Raw genomic sequence first — 18,376 nt, forward strand, 5'->3', positions numbered from 1 at the left:
GTTCAGGTTATCATTGTTCATTTTGAAAATTTCTGGCCAAGAACCCAGGTTTTTTTTTAAAGTAGTATTTCAAGGTACATATTTAAAATTAGGGTTTACATTTTTTTAAGTGTACATCTCTATCCTATTATTTTGTCTTTTTGTTTAACTGAATGTATTTTTGTTACTTATTTTTGCCAGAATCTTTTATTTCAAATTTTGAAAGAGAATGAAATGTATGGATAACAAAATATACTTTCTTTTGTCTTTTAAGTCCCCTCCAAAAAAATCACAGAACTTCTTTTATCAAAGGACATTTGATGTTTATTTTTTTCCTCTTGTAAAAACTACCCTCTATTTCTTCTTCTTTCAGAGTTTAAGTATTTGGGGATGAAGAATAAGGATCTGGGAAATGAATATGATAGAATTACATCTATATCTATATCCATATATTTTAATAAGACTTTAAAAAATAGTTGGGAAGAAGAATGAAGTGCAAAACAGAGACATGGCAAGAGAAGAGTAAAGCTTTAACAGCAAAATAAATTAGATAGTGTTATATACATAGCAGAAATTTAAGAAAATATGGTAAATGCACATTTTAAAATGCTGGCAAATAATACTGGAGTGGCAAAACAATTTTTGAAATTGATATATTTGTGAACTATGAATTGCCTCTAAATGTCTTTGAAACAAGTGTATTCTGTTTCCGGATTTGGAGTATGGTGTAGAAATGAACAAATGAGATATCATATATAAAGTATTTTATGAATCTTAAAGTATGATAAAATTGTCAGATATCATTATTATTATCATGATTTTAAAAGTCTGTTCTTTAATATATAGTACAATAAGGTACTTTGAGTTGAATATTTCCTAGTGACACATGAAATAGATTTTTAAAAATTAGACATTTATCTTAATAGCAAAAATCCTGAAAATGGGGATTGCTTAAACCCAAACTCCACAATTATCAGAAGTTTGATTATAAGAAAAAACAATGCAAAATTACAAGAAAACCATCTTTTAATCATATAGTCCATTTTCTTTTACATCATTTCCTGTACTACTTTTTAAACTTCTAAAGAGAAGTACCACTGCCAAGACAAGAGTCTAGTTCTGGAACTGGTGGAAAGAGGGGCAGAAATGGAAATCAGACTTTAGGGCTAGACTAGGAGGTCAGGGAAATTAGAATACAAGGTTGGGTTAAGAGATTTTTGTGCCTCTGGTTTTTCTTCTTAAGGTGATTAGAAAGACTAAAATCCAATTCCTTTGACCTAAGTTTAAAGTTAACAAAATTTTTATACACTTGGATGGTGGTGGTTGTTTTTTTTTTTTGTTTTTTTTTTTAATGCAGAAGAAAATAATAGATGTAGATACTGTAGTGTCTAAGTTGAAAAGGAAAAATTGCAGTATTTCATGCTTCTAGTTTTTGTTGTTGTTGTTGTTGTTTTTTTGTCCCTGATTCTCTACTCCCTTTTACAATACATTTTGTCTGTCCATCACCTAGTATTTTTGGAATACCTATTTTGTGAGTAGCACTAAGATAACCCCTGTGATATAGAAATATACGATTTCCCTTCCCACAAAGGATTTACAATATGTATGGGAAGGCAAAATGGACACACATGAAATGGTTAACAAATAAGTGGCAACATATATCACGCTTTGCTGATATAATAATATGCTAAATTGCCTGATACAGTTACAAGAGATATTTGAACATTCCATAATAGTATAGTCATTGTGAATTAGAAACTTGTTAACACATAGAAGTTAGGAGATGCACAGGCTGGTATCATCAAAGTATAAAAAAAGACTTGAATTGGATCTTGTATAATGGGCATCCGGGAATAGATAATCTGGGAAGAGAACATTTTAGGTGGAGAAAGCTGTAGTGAAAAATATAAATTTGAGAGTCATTATGAAAGAGTTGATAGTTGAGCCATGAGAGGGAATGATTTCTCTGAGGAAGTATAGATAGGGAAGAATAAAGAATTAAAGGCTCAACTTTTGGAGTTAGAGTAAAAAGGAAGAGAAGTTGTAAAAAAAAAAAAAAAATTAAATATGTATAATTAGATATGAGCTGTCTGAGAGATAGAAGGAAAACCAGGGTAATTAAAGATTAGATAAGGAGAGGATTTTGAGAAAAGACAGGGTTAGATTTGGTTTCAAAGAATAGGTTACAGGGTGGCTAGGTGGAGCAGTGGATATAGCACCAACCTTGAAGTCAGGAGGACCCGAGTTTAAATCTGATCTCAGACACTTCCTAGCTGTGTGACCCTGGGCAAGTCACTTAACCCCAACTTGTAAGGGTCTTTTAAATGGGCGGTGCCACAGCACAACAAGAGATTTGAGTGGCCCAGAAGTAATCTCTGTAGATATAGGACTGCCCTGTGGGTGGGATCCTGGCCATATTGAGATAGCTTTGTAATGGGTGACGGCTCTCTCACTGGTTGGCTGTGTGTGTGACCTCACAGGCCCTTTATAAGCCCACTGCAGGCAGCAGTCGCTCTCTTTAACCTGGCTCCCTAGCCTGGGGTAGCAAGCCAAGCCAAGCTGATGGATAGCCAAGAGAGGGAAGAAGTTTGGTAGTGAACATGTGGATCTTCAGACCAGGTGTTCACTAGGGAAACAACAAGTTAGGACATCAAGTCAGGGCATTATGTGAGTAGGTATAATAAAGGCTTTTAAGATTACACATGCTATTCTTAAGTGCGCTACCGGTTATTAAGCTATAGATTCAAGAAATCGTGGCCAGAGACCTTTGAAGGCCTCAGAGGAGGCAAGCTGGGTAGAGTTCACACTGCAAAGGTCAGTGGTCAAAGGTACTCTGTTGGGCCTAGGACAGACTAGTAATTGTAACTGCCAGGAGGGCATGTTACAAATGGCGCCTGAACGTGGATATATCAGAAATTATCAGGTTTTGAAAATTAATATTTAATATTCAGAATTAAGATTCTGAAAGATCCGGTAGAAATGCCACTTAGGAGGGAAGGCAGAGAGGCAATATGGATCCAGGTAACCCTGGGATCGGGCTCAAGGATACAGCTGAACATAATGCTTATATAAGTAGGTTAAAGAGCCAGATGGAAGGTCTTTTAACAGAGATCACCACTGAAGAACAGCAGGAAGCTTGTAATCAAGCTCCGAAAAGGCTATCCCCACTAAATATAGCTCGGACAGGGAGCAACCTAGAGCTAATGTGTTTGTATGACAGTATAGAGTATAAAATGCAACAACTAGAAGTTGAGTTAAAAATAGAACAACAAACAATTAAAAAAGAGTTGCTGGAATTGCAGGTTAAATTACAGGTTGAGGTAGAGAAAGAAGAAAAAGCTAGGTTACTACAGTTAGAACAAGAAGAGTTCAAACCAGTGGCTGAAGCTAAGGAGGGAAATAACCGAACCACATGGACTTCAGATGGAGAAATTCTTCTTAGCGTTTTGTTGGTTTACCTCATGCTTTATTGTTTTAAGGAATTTATTGATTACTCTTCCATTGAGAAGAAGTTTAGTTCTTTTTATGTGCCAAGCTCAGGTTGGATTTTAAAACAGACTTTGGGGAATTTTCCAATTCGAGACCCTCTTCCCTCAACCCTTCTTGGGCCAAGGGAGAAGGAGGAGGAGGAAAAGGAAGGGTGATAATACCATCAGCACTGCCCATTAATCCATTTAAAACTCCTGTGTCTTCATTTCAAAAGACAGGAGTAGGCTTTATGGCCCAAACCAAAAAGGAATTGTGGGGTATTGACTATAATCAGAAAAAATTTAAAAATACAATTCAGTTAATTTCTAAGAAACCTTACAGGGATAAGACCTTGCAGTTAGAGAGAGTGGAGTTTTATACTTGTAAAACCTCTAGGATCGTCTTTGGAGAGTTGGAACTCCTCTATTCTTACCTCATGGATTTTCCACTTCCACAGATGGGCTTGATTTCCCAACCCCCTATGAGTATTTTTAGAATGGTTTGGAAAATTGCTGTTTTAATCACTAGAATAAATAGACAGTGTGTGATCTTTGACCCAGGAGGAGAAGTAACATCAGATGTGCTGATTCACACTCCTGAAGTACAATTCAGTATCAAAAACTCAAACTTTGATTTTAGGCAAAAGAATTCAGGGATATCTGGGACTGAAGCTTTCATAGTTGAGTGTACTTTTCTCATCTCTATGAGTGGCAGACCACTGAAAAGGTATCAGCTCTTTTAAGAACTTCGAGAGTGAGTGAGAAAGTGCTCAGATAAATATTATACCCTACACGTTTATTTTCAGAGTGGACCTTCAAATCAGGCTGCTAGAGTCTTATATTTGCAAATTGTGTTAACTAAAGAGGAAGCTAGGAGCATGGCAGGTTACACAGCTTATCTTTCTTTTCAGTCTCCTATGCTCCCTATAGGACAAAACCCTTATGTTTTGAAATTTAATGTTTTAAGACCAATGGACATTATAGCTTCATTCCAATCTGGAGAAGCAGCTAGACATGTGATCAACCATTTTTCCATTGTAGAAATTTCATATGCATTTAAGACAGTTATGGCTTACAAATATTTTGCCTTTAGGTGTTTTTGCATTGAATTTGACTTTGCCCATTCCATTGGCATTTCTTATAATCCTATTAGTAAAGTCATTACTGCACAGACTATATCCCCAAGATCTCTTCTAAACAAGAGAAGGGAATTTTGGGATATGCACAAGATGTGGCAATACATATATGTGATTGCTTGCAATTTTTAAATTTTGATTTTACATTTTTAAACACTTTTGATTTTACAGTTTTAAGTTATTTTGATTTTACATCTTTAAAGTATTTTGATTTTACATTACTAAGTTATTTTGATTTTATATTTTTAAGTTATTTTGGTTTTACATTTTAAATCTATTTTGGTTTTACACTTTTAAATTATTTTGGTTTTACATTTTTAAATTCTTTGCATTTTACCTTAGCAATGTACTTCGGGCATATACAGAAAGTGCAGCTAAGTGACAGACTGACTTTTGTCTGACTTTTGTCCATCTTTTTGACAAGAACTTTCTTTCCACTGTGATGTGGAAAGGCCTGGATGGCATTTGGAAAGGCCCAAGCTGGGCCAGGGTACATTCCTTCCTAGGTACAGATCTAGCAGCAGAGGAGTTGATCCCCACCAGAGACATTTGTGAACTGGGGATCCAAGAGAAGGACCAGACAACAGCCCAGAGGGACCAGCCAGATGTCAGCAGCCCTCCAAATGCTGATGACAGCAATGTCCCTCCTGACCATGACACCAGAGACATCATACAGTTCCAGTGTAGCAGCTGAAATAGACTGTCTTGGGTGATATGCAATATAAAGACTGTAAATGGACAATGGGCCTGCTTGCTTCTCCCGTGGCTACTTGCCATATGGTGGCCTGGGGAGAGGCTTTGCCCTATGCTTTCTATTGAAGGATTATGCTTTTAAATTAGTGGGTGAAAAATCAACGCACCCACCTGCCGTTGTTATTGAGACAATGTTACTGGACATGACTTTGCTTATGTGCACCTGTGAAACTAGAATTGCTCTAGGATTGTGAAAAGTGTCATGTGTGTAAGTGAATTGTGACAACCTACCTCACTGATATTTAATTGTTAACTAGAATTGTGATGTTTTACTTTGTTGACTTCCCACCTCAGTGTTGACATCCTAACTCATTGGCATCCAACCTCTTTGGCTTATTATCTCGAGTATGACTTTAATGAATGGGTTGAACACTTAGCCACTGTTGAGCCTGGTTCTCATTGTCATACTTCTGTTTACTGATCTGCTGCTTTGTACCTCCTTGGGCATAACACTCTGTCATCTCATGGATCAAGCGAACTATAGCTGGTGCTGAAAGTTTAGCTTGATGAGATGTAAAATCAAAATAACTTAAAACTGTAAAATCAAAAGTGTTTAAAAATGTAAAATCAAAATTTAAAAATTGCAAGCAATCACATATATGTATTGCTACATCTTGTGCATATCCCAAAATTCCCTTCTCTTGTTTAGAAGAGATCTTGGGGATATAGTCTGTGCAGTAATAACTTTACTAATAGGATTATAAGAAATGCCAATGGAATGGTCAAAGTCAAATTCAATGCAAAAACACCTAAAGTTCCCCCAAAACAAGAGAAGGGAATTGTAAGGGTCCTTTAAATGGGCGGTGCCACAGCGTAATAGGAGATTTGAGTGGCCCAAAAGTAATCTCTGTGGATATAGGACTGCCCTGTGGGTGGGATCCTGGCCATATTGAGATAGCTTTGTAATGGGTGATGGCTCTCTCACTGGTTGGCTGTGTGTGTGACCTCACAGGCCCTTTATAAGCCCACTGCAGACAACAGTCGCTCTCTTTAACCTGGCACTCTTTAACCTGGCTCCCTAGCCTGGGGTAGCAAGCCAAGCCAAGCTGATGGATAGCCAAGAGAGGTAAGAAGTTTAGTAGTGAACACGTGGGTCTTCAGACCAGGTGTTCACCAGGGAGTTAACAAGTCAGGGCATTAAGTCAGGACTACTGGTTATTAAACTATAGATTCAAGAAATCGTGGCCAGAGACCTTTGAAGGCCTCAGAGGAGGCAAGCCAGGTAGAGTTGACACTGCAAAGGTCAGTGGTCAAAGGAACTTTGTTGGGCCTAGGACAGGCTGGTAATAGTAACTGACAGGAGGGCATGTTACACCAACTACCTCAGCAAAAAAAAAAAAAAAAAAAGAATAGGTTACCATTGATATTTTGAGGAAGCAATATTAGGTAGAAATAAGCTTAATTTGTTTAAGAAGACTTTCCATTTAAAAAATTAATATACTGAATATATTCAGGGAAACTGTAGGTGTTTTTTGGTTTAGTTATCTCTTAGAATTTGATAGCCATGTTCCATCTCAAACCTGTCTTGTACCTCTTCCATGATGCCTATTGTGGTTGTTACTATGGGTTCCCCTAATCTTAAAGGACAAAACTCAGTTGGGAACAAATAACAACTTTCAATTTGTTTTTAGTTATGTTATACTCATTTATGATATTTCACAAATTTTGTGAAAATTTGTAAGCAATGTGGTATGCTAGATAGTACAGGAATGTGAACAAAAATTTGTCTCTTGTCTGGATCTGCTATTTACTAACCATATAAATTGTTATTGAGTCATTTGAACTCTATTTTCTTTTGTTTTCCTTATGTTTTAAAATGAGAGATATGGGACTAGCTGGTTTCTTAAGATCCCTCCTAAATGTGATAATCTATAATTATATATCTGTTTTCTATAGTCTGTTATCATAATATGTAGTAAGAAATCATTTTTTTCAGATAATAATTGGTCACATTTACATAGCACCTTATATACTTGGATATATTTTGTACTTTAAGGTACAAAGCATTTTTCCTCCAAATGGCCCTGGGAGGGTAGGGTAGCATGGTGAAATAGATGAAAGCAAGCCATAAACATTTATTAATGGTTGATAGCTTGACATATGTTTATGGCTATGTGCCAGACACTGTGCTAAGTGTTGGGGATACAAAAGGAAGTAAAAGGCAGTCTCTACTTTCTAGGTGCTTACAATTTAATGAAATGCTAGCCTTGGAATTAAGCAGATTTGAGCCTCTGAAGCTTACTTAGCTCTGTGATCTTGAATATATCATGTAATTTTTCTGTGCCTCCGTTTCTTTATCGGCAAAATGGGGCTAACAATACTTGTAATACATACCTCACAAGATAACTATGAAGATCCAGAGAGATAATATAAGTGAAGCACTTTGTAAATTTGTAAATGATTTGTAAATGTCAGTTATTGTTATTATTGGAAGTATTATTATCCTCATTTTGCAGATGAGGAGATAGATGCTTAGGAAACTCAAGTGGCTTGTCCAAGATTAGAGAGCTGTTTAGTGTTTTGGCATTTATTTAGATATTTCAGTGGATAAAATGCTGGGTCTGGAGTCAGGAATACCCAAGTTCAAATTTGGCCTTACATACTTACCAGCAGTGTGATCCAGACAACTCACTTAACTTGTTTGGCTTGGTTTCCTAAAATGGGAATCATAATAGAAACTTTTTCCCAGGATTTTTGTGGTAAGTGAGATAATATTTGTAAAGCACTTAGCATAGTGTCTGGCACTTAGAGCAAATATAAGTATTGCTTATATTACTACTATTATGCTATAATTATTATTACTGTTATGTTGCACATACCTACTACTGTGATTGTTATTATTAGTGTTAAAGCTGAAATTAGAAGCGAGGTATCTACTGGTTCTAAGCCCAATGTTTATTCTACTATACCAGGTTGCTTCTTGATGGGTCTTTCAACAAATGCAATGTTCTCCCCCTCCTCTTTATTCTTCCTATCCATAGCGGTAGATCGGGTGAAAAGATCATCTTCTGACTCTCAAAGCAATAACTTGTGGATCATTGTTGGCGTGGTGATTCCAGTGATTGTGGTGATGACCATCATTATCATTCTCTATTGGAAACTCTGTCGAACAGACAAACTAGACTTCCAGCCTGATGCTGTGAGCAACATTCAGCAGCGTCAAAAGGTAAAAATGGTCCCTCTCTACACACGCCATATACTTGTATGTATATGTTTGTAGATAAGGCATAGAGAGGACATGTTGCAAAGTTGGGGTGCTTTTGATGCAAAGATAAGAATTTCCATGTCCCAGGAGAAATAACTTGTAATCAGAAGCAAAAAAAAAAGAAAATGTTTCCTGAAAAATGATAGATCATCTCCTATAGAAATTCCTTTTTTGCTATAATGGAAAAAGTTTTATTCATTTTGCCATTATGTAGGTACCTAGTGTGTGTGAAAGCAGAAACAGTGTATATGGCATAGGGAAGAGAACATAGGATGGGCAGTCACATTTTTCCATTTGCTTGCTATGTGACCTTGAAAAGGTACTTTGCCTTTCTAAGCCTCACTAAAAAGGGGATGGAGAAGGAGCAAGGACGGAAATCTTTCTACTTCTAATTTTTTTTTTTCCTGAAAGACCCTAGCTTGGATTTACATGAAATATTATCTAGTTGTATCACATAATAATAAAATTTAGCAATGAGTGGAATCTCAGACTTATCAGAGATTGAGGTTGAGAGGGACCTTAGTGGTCATCTGGTCCAGAGATGTTAAAATTGATGCCTACTTGTGGCCTGCAAAACTCTGAAGTACAGCCCTAGCCAGATTATTATTGGGGGAAATTTTAACAAAATAAGAAAATATGATACATTATAGATGATGATAAGTTGTGGTTTTCTCAGTCAATATTTTGCCTACATGAATTAATTTCTTTTTGAGTTTGATATTCCTGTCTAGCTCTCTTTTGTTTTGGAGATGAAGAAATATATGGAAATGGGGGTGGAGTTAGGAAAGTCAGAAAAACTCATATGAAACAAAGTAAGTATAGAGAGATGATCAACTTCAGGGACAGAATGTTTCTCTTGCTCTCAGGCATAGACACTGTGGGTTTGGCTTAACCAGGAAAAGTTCTGTAGGAGTGGTGATTTATCAGAAAATGAGTATGTTATAAAAACCAGAAAGTATCAACAAATTTTTTTTTAAATGAGTATGTTATATAAAACAGAAATTATCAATAAAACTTAATAAACCAACTAAGGTGCTTCACTTCCAAATGTGATCTCTCTAGCTAATACTCAGTGGTCCATTAAAAAAAATGGAAGCCAAGAGAGAGTTTCCTGACTTACTGTTTTGTTTTTGTTTGTTTGTTTGTTTGTTTGTTTTGCTCTTTTATGCACAACTCTTTCTTTTTTTTATTATAGCTTTTTATTTACAAAACATATGCTTGGGTAATTTTTCAACATTGACCCTTCCAAAACCTTCTGTTCCAACTTTTCCTCTCCTTCCCCCAACCCCTTCCCCTAGATAGCAGGTAATCCCATATGTGTTAAACATGTTAAAGTATATGTTAAATACAATATATGTATACATATTTATAGTTATCTTGCTGTACAAGAAAAATCAGATCTCTTAGAAAGTTTAAAAAAAAAACAAAAACCTGAGAGGGAAAACAAAAATGTAAGCAAACAATAACAGAAAGAGTGGAAATGCTATGTTGTGGTCCACACTCATTTCCCATAGTTCTCTCTCTGGTGTAGCTGATTCTCTTCATTACTGAACAGTTGGAACTGGTTTGAATCATCTCATTGTTGAAGAGGGCCACATCTATCAGAATTGATCAGCATATATTATTGTTGTTGCTGTGTAGAATGATCTCCTGGTTCTGCTCGTTTCATTTAGCATCAGTTCATGTAAGTCTCTCCAGGCATCTCTGAAATAATCCTGTTGGTCATTTCTTACAGAATAATAATATTCCATAACATTCACGTACCATAACTCATTCAGCCATTCTCCAATTGATGGGCATCCATTCAATTTCCAGTTTTGGCCATTACAAAAAGGGCTGCTACAAATATTTTTGCACATGTGGGTCCCTTTCCCTTCTTTAAGATCTCTTTGGGATATAAGCCCAGTAGTAACACTGCTGGATTAAAGGGTATGCACAGTTTGATAACTTTTTGAGCATAGTTCCAAATTATGAACAACTCTTTCAACAACTCTTCTTTTTTCCTTTTCTTTCTCTTATTTAATATGAAGAAAATTTTTGTAGAATCTAGAAATCTGAATGGAATTCTAAGATTTGATTAAGAGAAATAAGACAGATAAAAAAGATGAAGGAAAAGAGTTAAAAGTATTGCTGTTTTAAATAATTTTTATTTTTTTTTTTGATGTTTCCAAATTAGCTTAGTGAAAAGCAGATCTGAGGATTTTGATGTAGCACACAGAGAGGTTCTATTTACTAAAATGACCAAAATTAGCATGAGTAAGTTGGGTCCTTAAAACTCAATCATCACTCTCACTTTAACAGGAACTCTGAGGAGTTATAAGATATTTTTATTCACTATTATTTCCTCAATTCTATGTATTCCCCCTACTCCATATCAGTTGAACAATTACCATCTCCTTAATATCAATCCCAGTTTAGTGCCTTCCCAGTATCAGTTAGCCATTTGGTATCTTCCTTATTATCAGTTAAAGTTCATTTCGGTTGGTTTTTACAAAGGAGTATTTATTGATAAAATATAACAAGAATTGAAATCTACAATCTACTTTCCTCTACCATGTTGATCTCTAGGGAGAATGGACTCAAGCAGGTTACCTTTCAGGTCTTGTTTGGCGGCAGCAGTCTCTACTGTGGGTTTTGATTTGCTGGGCCTCTGACCTTTTGAGGCTTATGAAATCATATTTGGATCCATTTTTCTCTGCTCCTCACTTATCTGAGATCAGGAAAGAAGGAACATAACAGAGACAGAAGAATATGGAGGTAGCCATGCCTAGTTAGGGAGATAAGACAATTGGTTACAGCTCCTGCTAACTCTCTCCTTTCTCAACAGCAATTCTTGTCCCATTATTCACCAGAGGAGAAAAAGAACTTTAGTGTATTCAAACTCTTTGAATGAATGTTCACTTCTGTCTCACCAGCCACTCAAAAAGATTTTTGTTACCACGATAAGCCAACAGGAAACGGAGGATACCTGGGCATGCTATGAATTGGAAGCATTTTGCACCATTACCATTTCCAGTAATATCTCAATAAGCTTTCTCTGGTATTGCCAGCAGGCAGAACATACCCTGCATGTTCCTAAAGACTTGACCCTCTTTGCTCATTCCCTTGTTATCCTTATCCCAAGCATATTGTATGTTATCTATCAGCTTAATAACATAGTTTTTATACTGGACAGATTTATTAGAGACCATTTCTTCAAATCCCTCCTCCTTTTTTTCTTTACCAGATGGGAATTCTGAATTTCAGATAAATTAAGAATCGCAGTCATAGAATCAGGGCTCACATCCATGTTTTCCAATTTCTGAAATCCAATCATTTTTTCATTACATCACACTCACATGTTGGATTAAAAATTGGTTTTTGAAGTGGAATCCATGTAATTTTGATTTATCTGACCAAGCAAATTAATTTGTAGTTTTGTTATTTGTTAATGTTGTCACCATAAATAGAAATATCTTAAATCATAGTGCATTGGTATGGTATCAAGGGTACTAGAGGCATATTACAAATTAATACTGCATCTATTTTTCATATTCATTTATTATTTATATCATCTGGGATTAGAGTTTTTGGTTCTAGTCAGCCTAGCACCTGGAGAAAAGATACAAAATAGTATTTGCAATACTGAATGAATTATAATCATGCATATCATTATTTAAAAAACCACAATGAATTGTGTTTGTATTCTAGTGAAATGGCATTGTTACAATGATATTTAATCAATAGGGAGAATGCCTCACATTTACCCATTTCATTCTGAGTGTCATATTTCTTCCTTTAAACACTCGTGATGAAAACTCGTCAATGCCCATTGTTTTAAGAGACCCTTATAGGGAGAACCACATAATTCTCTCTTATTTGTAAAGCTGGATATTCCCCTGGTTTTCTCCTTCTTTTTCACTTCCAAAATCCTTTTATGGCTGCAGATGGCATAATAATTGACATGCAAAGGATTTTAAATAGAACTTCGGGCCCTTGGAGTCTCCCTTATTCTTTGAGTGCTACAGGGATTGGGGGGAAGATGGATTTATATGTATGATTAAGAGAGATAGCATTCAAAATAGTGGATTAGTATGCAGCCAGGAAGGAGAGCTAGTTAAATATCAAAATAGTACTCAGCTAACAAGCAGAATTTGTTTCAAATATTAATCTTGTCTTTTTTTTTTTTTTTTTTTTTTTTTAGAAGAGAGACTATTCTTTCCTCCCATCTTTTAATGGAAAAGGGAAATATCTCTTACTCAGAGGATATTGCTTTGAAAATAGCAAAGTTCCTCCACTTTCTTTATTAGGATTAAAAAAAAAAAAAAAAAAAAAAAAAAAAAGCTAACCCACACTACAAGAGTTCTCTTTTCTTACTGTGTTTTTCTCAGTTGTCCCTATTGCTCCCCAAATGCACCACCACATGATGGTGGTGGCTCCAGTAAATCCTATATCAAAACACATCTGAAAATAATAAATATGAAATACATAATATATGTCCCTTTCCCTCTTAGGCTTAATAGAAAGCCTTCTTGATTGTCTGGAAAAGGGGAATGGTATTGTAGAGGAAGGCAGTCCCACTATTTAGATTTGTTTTCAAGTAGACTTACTTATGTTTCCCATTGGTAAATAAAAATTTTGCTAACATTCTTTTTAATCTGTGGTTTGAAGTGATCATTTAATATGGAAGGAGTCCAATTTACAGCTTCAACTAATCAAGAAAAATTGTTTTAAAAATATGAATGGGATTGTTGAGCCATAGAAACTTGCTTCTCTTGATCAGATATTTTTCTGAGTAGAAAACTGTTTAGTATTTATAAGGCCAACATCATAGTCAATCAGGTCTGGCTGTTCCATTCTCCTTGGCCATATAGATTGGGATGGGGTAAGAAAAACTCTTACTAAATTCTGAACATACTGGGTTCTTCCTTTGATGTGACTAAGAATTACCTGAGATATATACATCCTATAGCTCTGCTATATTTTGTTTCATTCTCAAATTATCTTTCATGGAGGCGGACATGAGGCATGTACTCAACATCTTAAATTTTAAAAAATCATACCTCATTATGAGAATGATCATACACTGGCTGACTACAATGCCAGCATAAGACCATAGTGATTTTCGTTCACTTTCAACTTTTAATTCAGTGTAACTTAGGAATCACATTTCCTTGTTAGAAATTATTTCAGTTTTATTGTAAATGTTAACAGTAATAATCTTTAATGGCTATAGAACATTTTTAAAAAGCTGTTCGAGACTTTCCTTCTGCGAATTGCCATGTATGCCATGTCAGCTGATAGGGTTTTGTTTTGTTTTTTAATATGTCACTCCTGTTTCCAAATGATTGGTACCCTAATACCTGGTGGGTTATTTTGTTTTCTTTGACAAGTATCAAACTTAAGAGCTGTTAAATTTTCTTTCTTTTTAAATTAGATTTTTGTCCCCAAATAGACGTCTGTGCTCACTCCCCACCTCTATATATACATACATTTGTACATATACATACATATATACATTTTGCTATTTTTCCTTTATTCTTGAAGAGGACCCCACATCAGGGAGGTGATATCATTAAATGAAGTGAATTGGATTTGAGGGAGGGACAGCTGGGCAAAGTCACCTGCCTCACTTTCTCCTACAGAGCCACTTGGGTCCAGTAAGCAGGACATAACTTCATGTCTATGGGAAATCCACTTTGAAATGTCCAATAGGCAGTATGAGACTAGAGTTTGGGAGAGAGGTTATGATTACACAAACAGATATGAAAATCATCTGGATAGAAATGATACTTGAATCCATGGAACCTGATGTGATTACCAAGTGAAATAATATAGGAGGGAGAAGAAGGCTTCAGAAATAACCTTGAAGAACACTTACGGGAAGCAACCTGTGTGGAGATAGGAGCACAACTACTGAAGACTCAGAAAAGAAAGTTCTTACTACCAAAGTTTTTGGCATTGTAAAATGATTCAACTTCAGAAATTAATATCATTTTGTCAGTGGAAATGATATCATAGGAGTATTTACGTCTACTTTTCTTTTTTAACAATCTTCCCATCAATTCTATCTCATTCTCACTACATGGTTGTTCTACTTCCTTTTTCAAGTCATGTATGACTTCTGCAATATCTCCTTATATCTGGTTACATCTACTGTATATCTTTCCAATGATTTGGGTCATCTCTAATTTTAATCTTTAATCTAGTATTACATGATTCATATTCCTTTAGCATTAACACATTACCAACATTTAAAATGAGGGCTACTTTTCCTGTAACTTGGCTTCAAAAATAATAATATCATTCTAAAGTTTAACAAATACTATCCATATATAATCACATTTAATCCTTACCACAGTTTTGTAAGACAGGCACTATAGGTATTATTATTCCCATTTTACAGATGAGGAAACTGAGGCTCAGAGAGTTCAAGCCTATGGTCACACAGCTAAGATTTGTCAAGGGCAGAATTTAAGTCTTTTCCAAATTCACTTCAGGCACTGTATCTAATAAAATATTCGATCTCTGTGATTCTAATGATTATTAGAAGTTCCTAGTTAATTTGAGGCTGCCTTCTATAACTCTCAAAATAAGGCATATTCTGTGTATAGAATCTATAGCATAAAGCATTTTTTTAGTCAAGCTTTTTATTTACAAAACATATGCATGGATAATTTTTCAACACTGACCCTTGCAAAACCTTTTATTCCAAATTTTCTCCTTCTCCCCGGCCCCACCCCTAGGTGGCAAGTAGTCCAATACGTGTTTTTTGTTTGTTTGTTTGTTTGTTTGTTTATTAATTTAGAATTTTTTTTCCACAGTATATATGCATGAGTAATTTTTTTTATAATATTATCCCTTGTATTCATTTTTCCAAATTATCCCCCCCCCCCTCTACTCCCTCCCCTTGATGACAGGCAATCCCATACATTTTACATATGTTACAATATAACCTAGATACAATATATGTGTATAAATACCATTTTCTTGTTGCACATTAAGTATTAGCCAATACATGTTAAATATGTTAAAATATATGCTAAGTCCAATATATAGCATAAAGTCTATACTCTGGCTCAGGGTAACTTTTCAGCATTCTTTTTTTTTTTTCTTCTTTCTCAGCTCTGGAAAGATGATTTTTCTTTTCTTTTTCTAAAATAGTATTCTATTTTTCCAACTTCATATAAAGATAGTTTTTTGGGGCATTCATTTTTATAAGACATTGTGTTCTAAATTTTAAAAAAAATTTCAGTAGTATTTTATTTTCTAAATACATGTAAAAATGGTTTTCAACATTAGTTTTTGTAAGACCCTATGTTCCAAATTTTTCTCCTCTATTCCTTATCTCCCCTCTCTTTAAGGCAACAAGCAATCTGATATAGGGTAAATAGGTGTAATTCTTTTAAATGTATTTCTATATTTCTCATGTGCAAAGAAAATCAGACTAAAATTTTTTTAAAAGCAAGAAACAAACAAAAAGTGAAAAACACTACATTTTTAATCATATTCAGTTTTCATAGTTTCCTCTCTGGATGTGTATGACATTTTTCCATCCCAAGTCTGTTGGAATTGCCTTCAATAATCACAAGGAGAGCCAAGTCCATCACGGTTGATCATCATATAATCTTGTTCTCTTGATTCTATTTATTTCATTAAGCAACAATTCATGTAAATCTCTCCAGGCGCCTTTGAAATCATCCTGCTGATCATTTCTTATAGAACAATAATATTCCATAGCATTCATATACCATAACTTATTCAGCCATTCCCCAACTAATGAGTAGCCACTCAATTTCAAGTTCTTTGCCACTACAAAAAGAGCTGCCACAAATATTTTTGCACATATGAGTCCTTTTCTCTCTTTTATAATCTCTTTGGGATACAGACCCAGTAGAGATACTGCTGGATCAAAGGGAATGCAGTTTTGTAGCCCTTTGAACATAGCTCCAAATTGCTCTCCAGAATAGTTGGATCATTTCACAACTCCATCAACAATGTATTAATATCCTAGTTTTCCCGCATCCCCTCCAAGATTTATCATTCATTATCTTTTCTTGTCATCTTAGCCAATCTGGTAAGTATGAGATGGTACCTCAGTGTTTTCTTAATTTGCATTTCTCTAAACAATAATAATTTAGAGAATTTTTTCACATGACTAGAAATGGATTTAATCTCTTCACCTGGAAATTGGCTGTTCATATCCTTTTACCATTTATCAATTGGAAAATGGTTTGGTTTCCTTAAAAGTTGAGTCAATTCTTTATATATTTTAGAAAAGAGGCCTTTATCAGAAACACTGGCTATAAAAATTTTCTCCTAGCTTTCTTCTTTCATTCTAACCTTGACTGCATTAATTTTGTTTGTGTAAAACTTTATAATTTAATGTAATCAAAATGATCCATTTTGCATGTTGTATTGTTTTCTAGTTTTTTGGCTATAAATTCCTCCCTTCTCTACAGATCTGATAAGTAGGCTATCCCTTGTTCTCTTAATTTGTTTATAGTATCATATCCTTTATGTCTAAATCATGAACCCATTTTGACCTTAAAAGATGATTTTTCTTGAGTGTAAATTCTTGTGTTGACAGCTCTTTTGTAATCATCAAGAAGCTGAGTATAATGTTGTAAGAATCAGAATAACTTGATTTAAATTACTAGACAGAACCAGGAAGAAGATTATCAGTATTTGTCAGGTATCGTAGCCATACATGAGATTAATGACATACGTATACTTCCTTGTTCCTCCTCAAAAATAGAACAATTGTGCGTACTGATGGACCTTTCCTAGATGGCGAAACATTACTGAAAATGAAGTTTATCCTGTATGCATGGTTTTATTGTTCTGTCAAGAGGCTATACAAGCACATAGTTAAAGAGCGTGTGGCTGGGGCCACAGAAGTGTGGGATATTATATATTTTTCTATTTTTTTCAATGTTTTGATCAGTTTTGCTCTTTTTTCTCTTCATCTTTTTTTTCTTTACAAAATATGTTACATGACATGACTTTCTGAAAGAGGAGAAGGATGCTGGGAAAATTTTTATCAATTAAAAACTTATTTTTAAGTCCAATTCTTTTTGTGCAGCAAAGTAACTATATGGACATGTATACATATATTGTATTTAACATATACTTTAACATATTTAACATGTATTGGTCTACCTGCCATCTGGGGGAGGGGAGGGAAGCAGGGGAAAAGTTGGAACAAAAAGTTTTGCAATTGTCAATGCTGAAAAATTACCCATGCATATATCTTGTAAAGAAAAAGCTATAATTTAAAAAAAAAAAAAAAAAAACCTTATTTTTATTAAAAAAAGAGAAAACATGGAACAGGACTTAGGGCCTTGAGCCAGAGACCTGTGGAACACCTATAGGGCCACCTTCAATTAATTCCTAAAGATGGAAAGGCAGTCTGGTGTCATGAAAAGAGAGACAGAGGACTTGGATTTAAATTATAATTCCCTTTTTTACTGTCTTCAGCTCTGAGCATAAAACTTTCTATCTCAAGGTCTGTTCCCTCCAAGATCTCTTCCAACTCGAAACCTTGTCATTTTTTTCCAAAATAAAAAAATCATGTTTTTTTTGGTTTTTTTTTTTGGTTTGTTTTTTCTCTCTCTTTCTGTCTCAGAAAGTCACATAAAGACTCTATGAAAGCTAGACAGTCTCTAATTGTTATTATTATTTTTTTTTTTTTTACGTTTGGTTGTACTGAGATGGGGAACTGTGGTAAGGCAGACCTAAAGGCCAAATTGAATTATTGAGATGAAGTCTTTAAGGCAGGTATCTGAGTGTCAATTTGTGTATGAGATAATAATATATAATCAATGTTTTTTATTCTGTAGGTACTGGGACATTTT

General features: G+C 34.8%; 1 protein-coding gene across 3 annotated transcripts in view; it reads left to right on the forward strand.

Moving 5' to 3' along the window:
* KIAA1549 (KIAA1549 ortholog) overlaps positions 1–18,376 on the forward strand; it is a 154,212-nt gene that overhangs the window by 86,386 nt on the left and 49,450 nt on the right. For all 3 annotated transcript variants that reach the window (XM_074267802.1, XM_074267801.1, XM_074267803.1), the window contains exon 10: positions 8,317–8,501. In XM_074267802.1, the coding sequence (XP_074123903.1) occupies positions 8,317–8,501 (185 nt within the window). The remainder of the gene's footprint in view (positions 1–8,316; positions 8,502–18,376) is intronic.

The sequence above is a fragment of the Sminthopsis crassicaudata genome, chromosome 5 (assembly GCF_048593235.1).
Source record: "Sminthopsis crassicaudata isolate SCR6 chromosome 5, ASM4859323v1, whole genome shotgun sequence".
Lineage (NCBI taxonomy): Eukaryota > Metazoa > Chordata > Mammalia > Dasyuromorphia > Dasyuridae > Sminthopsis > Sminthopsis crassicaudata.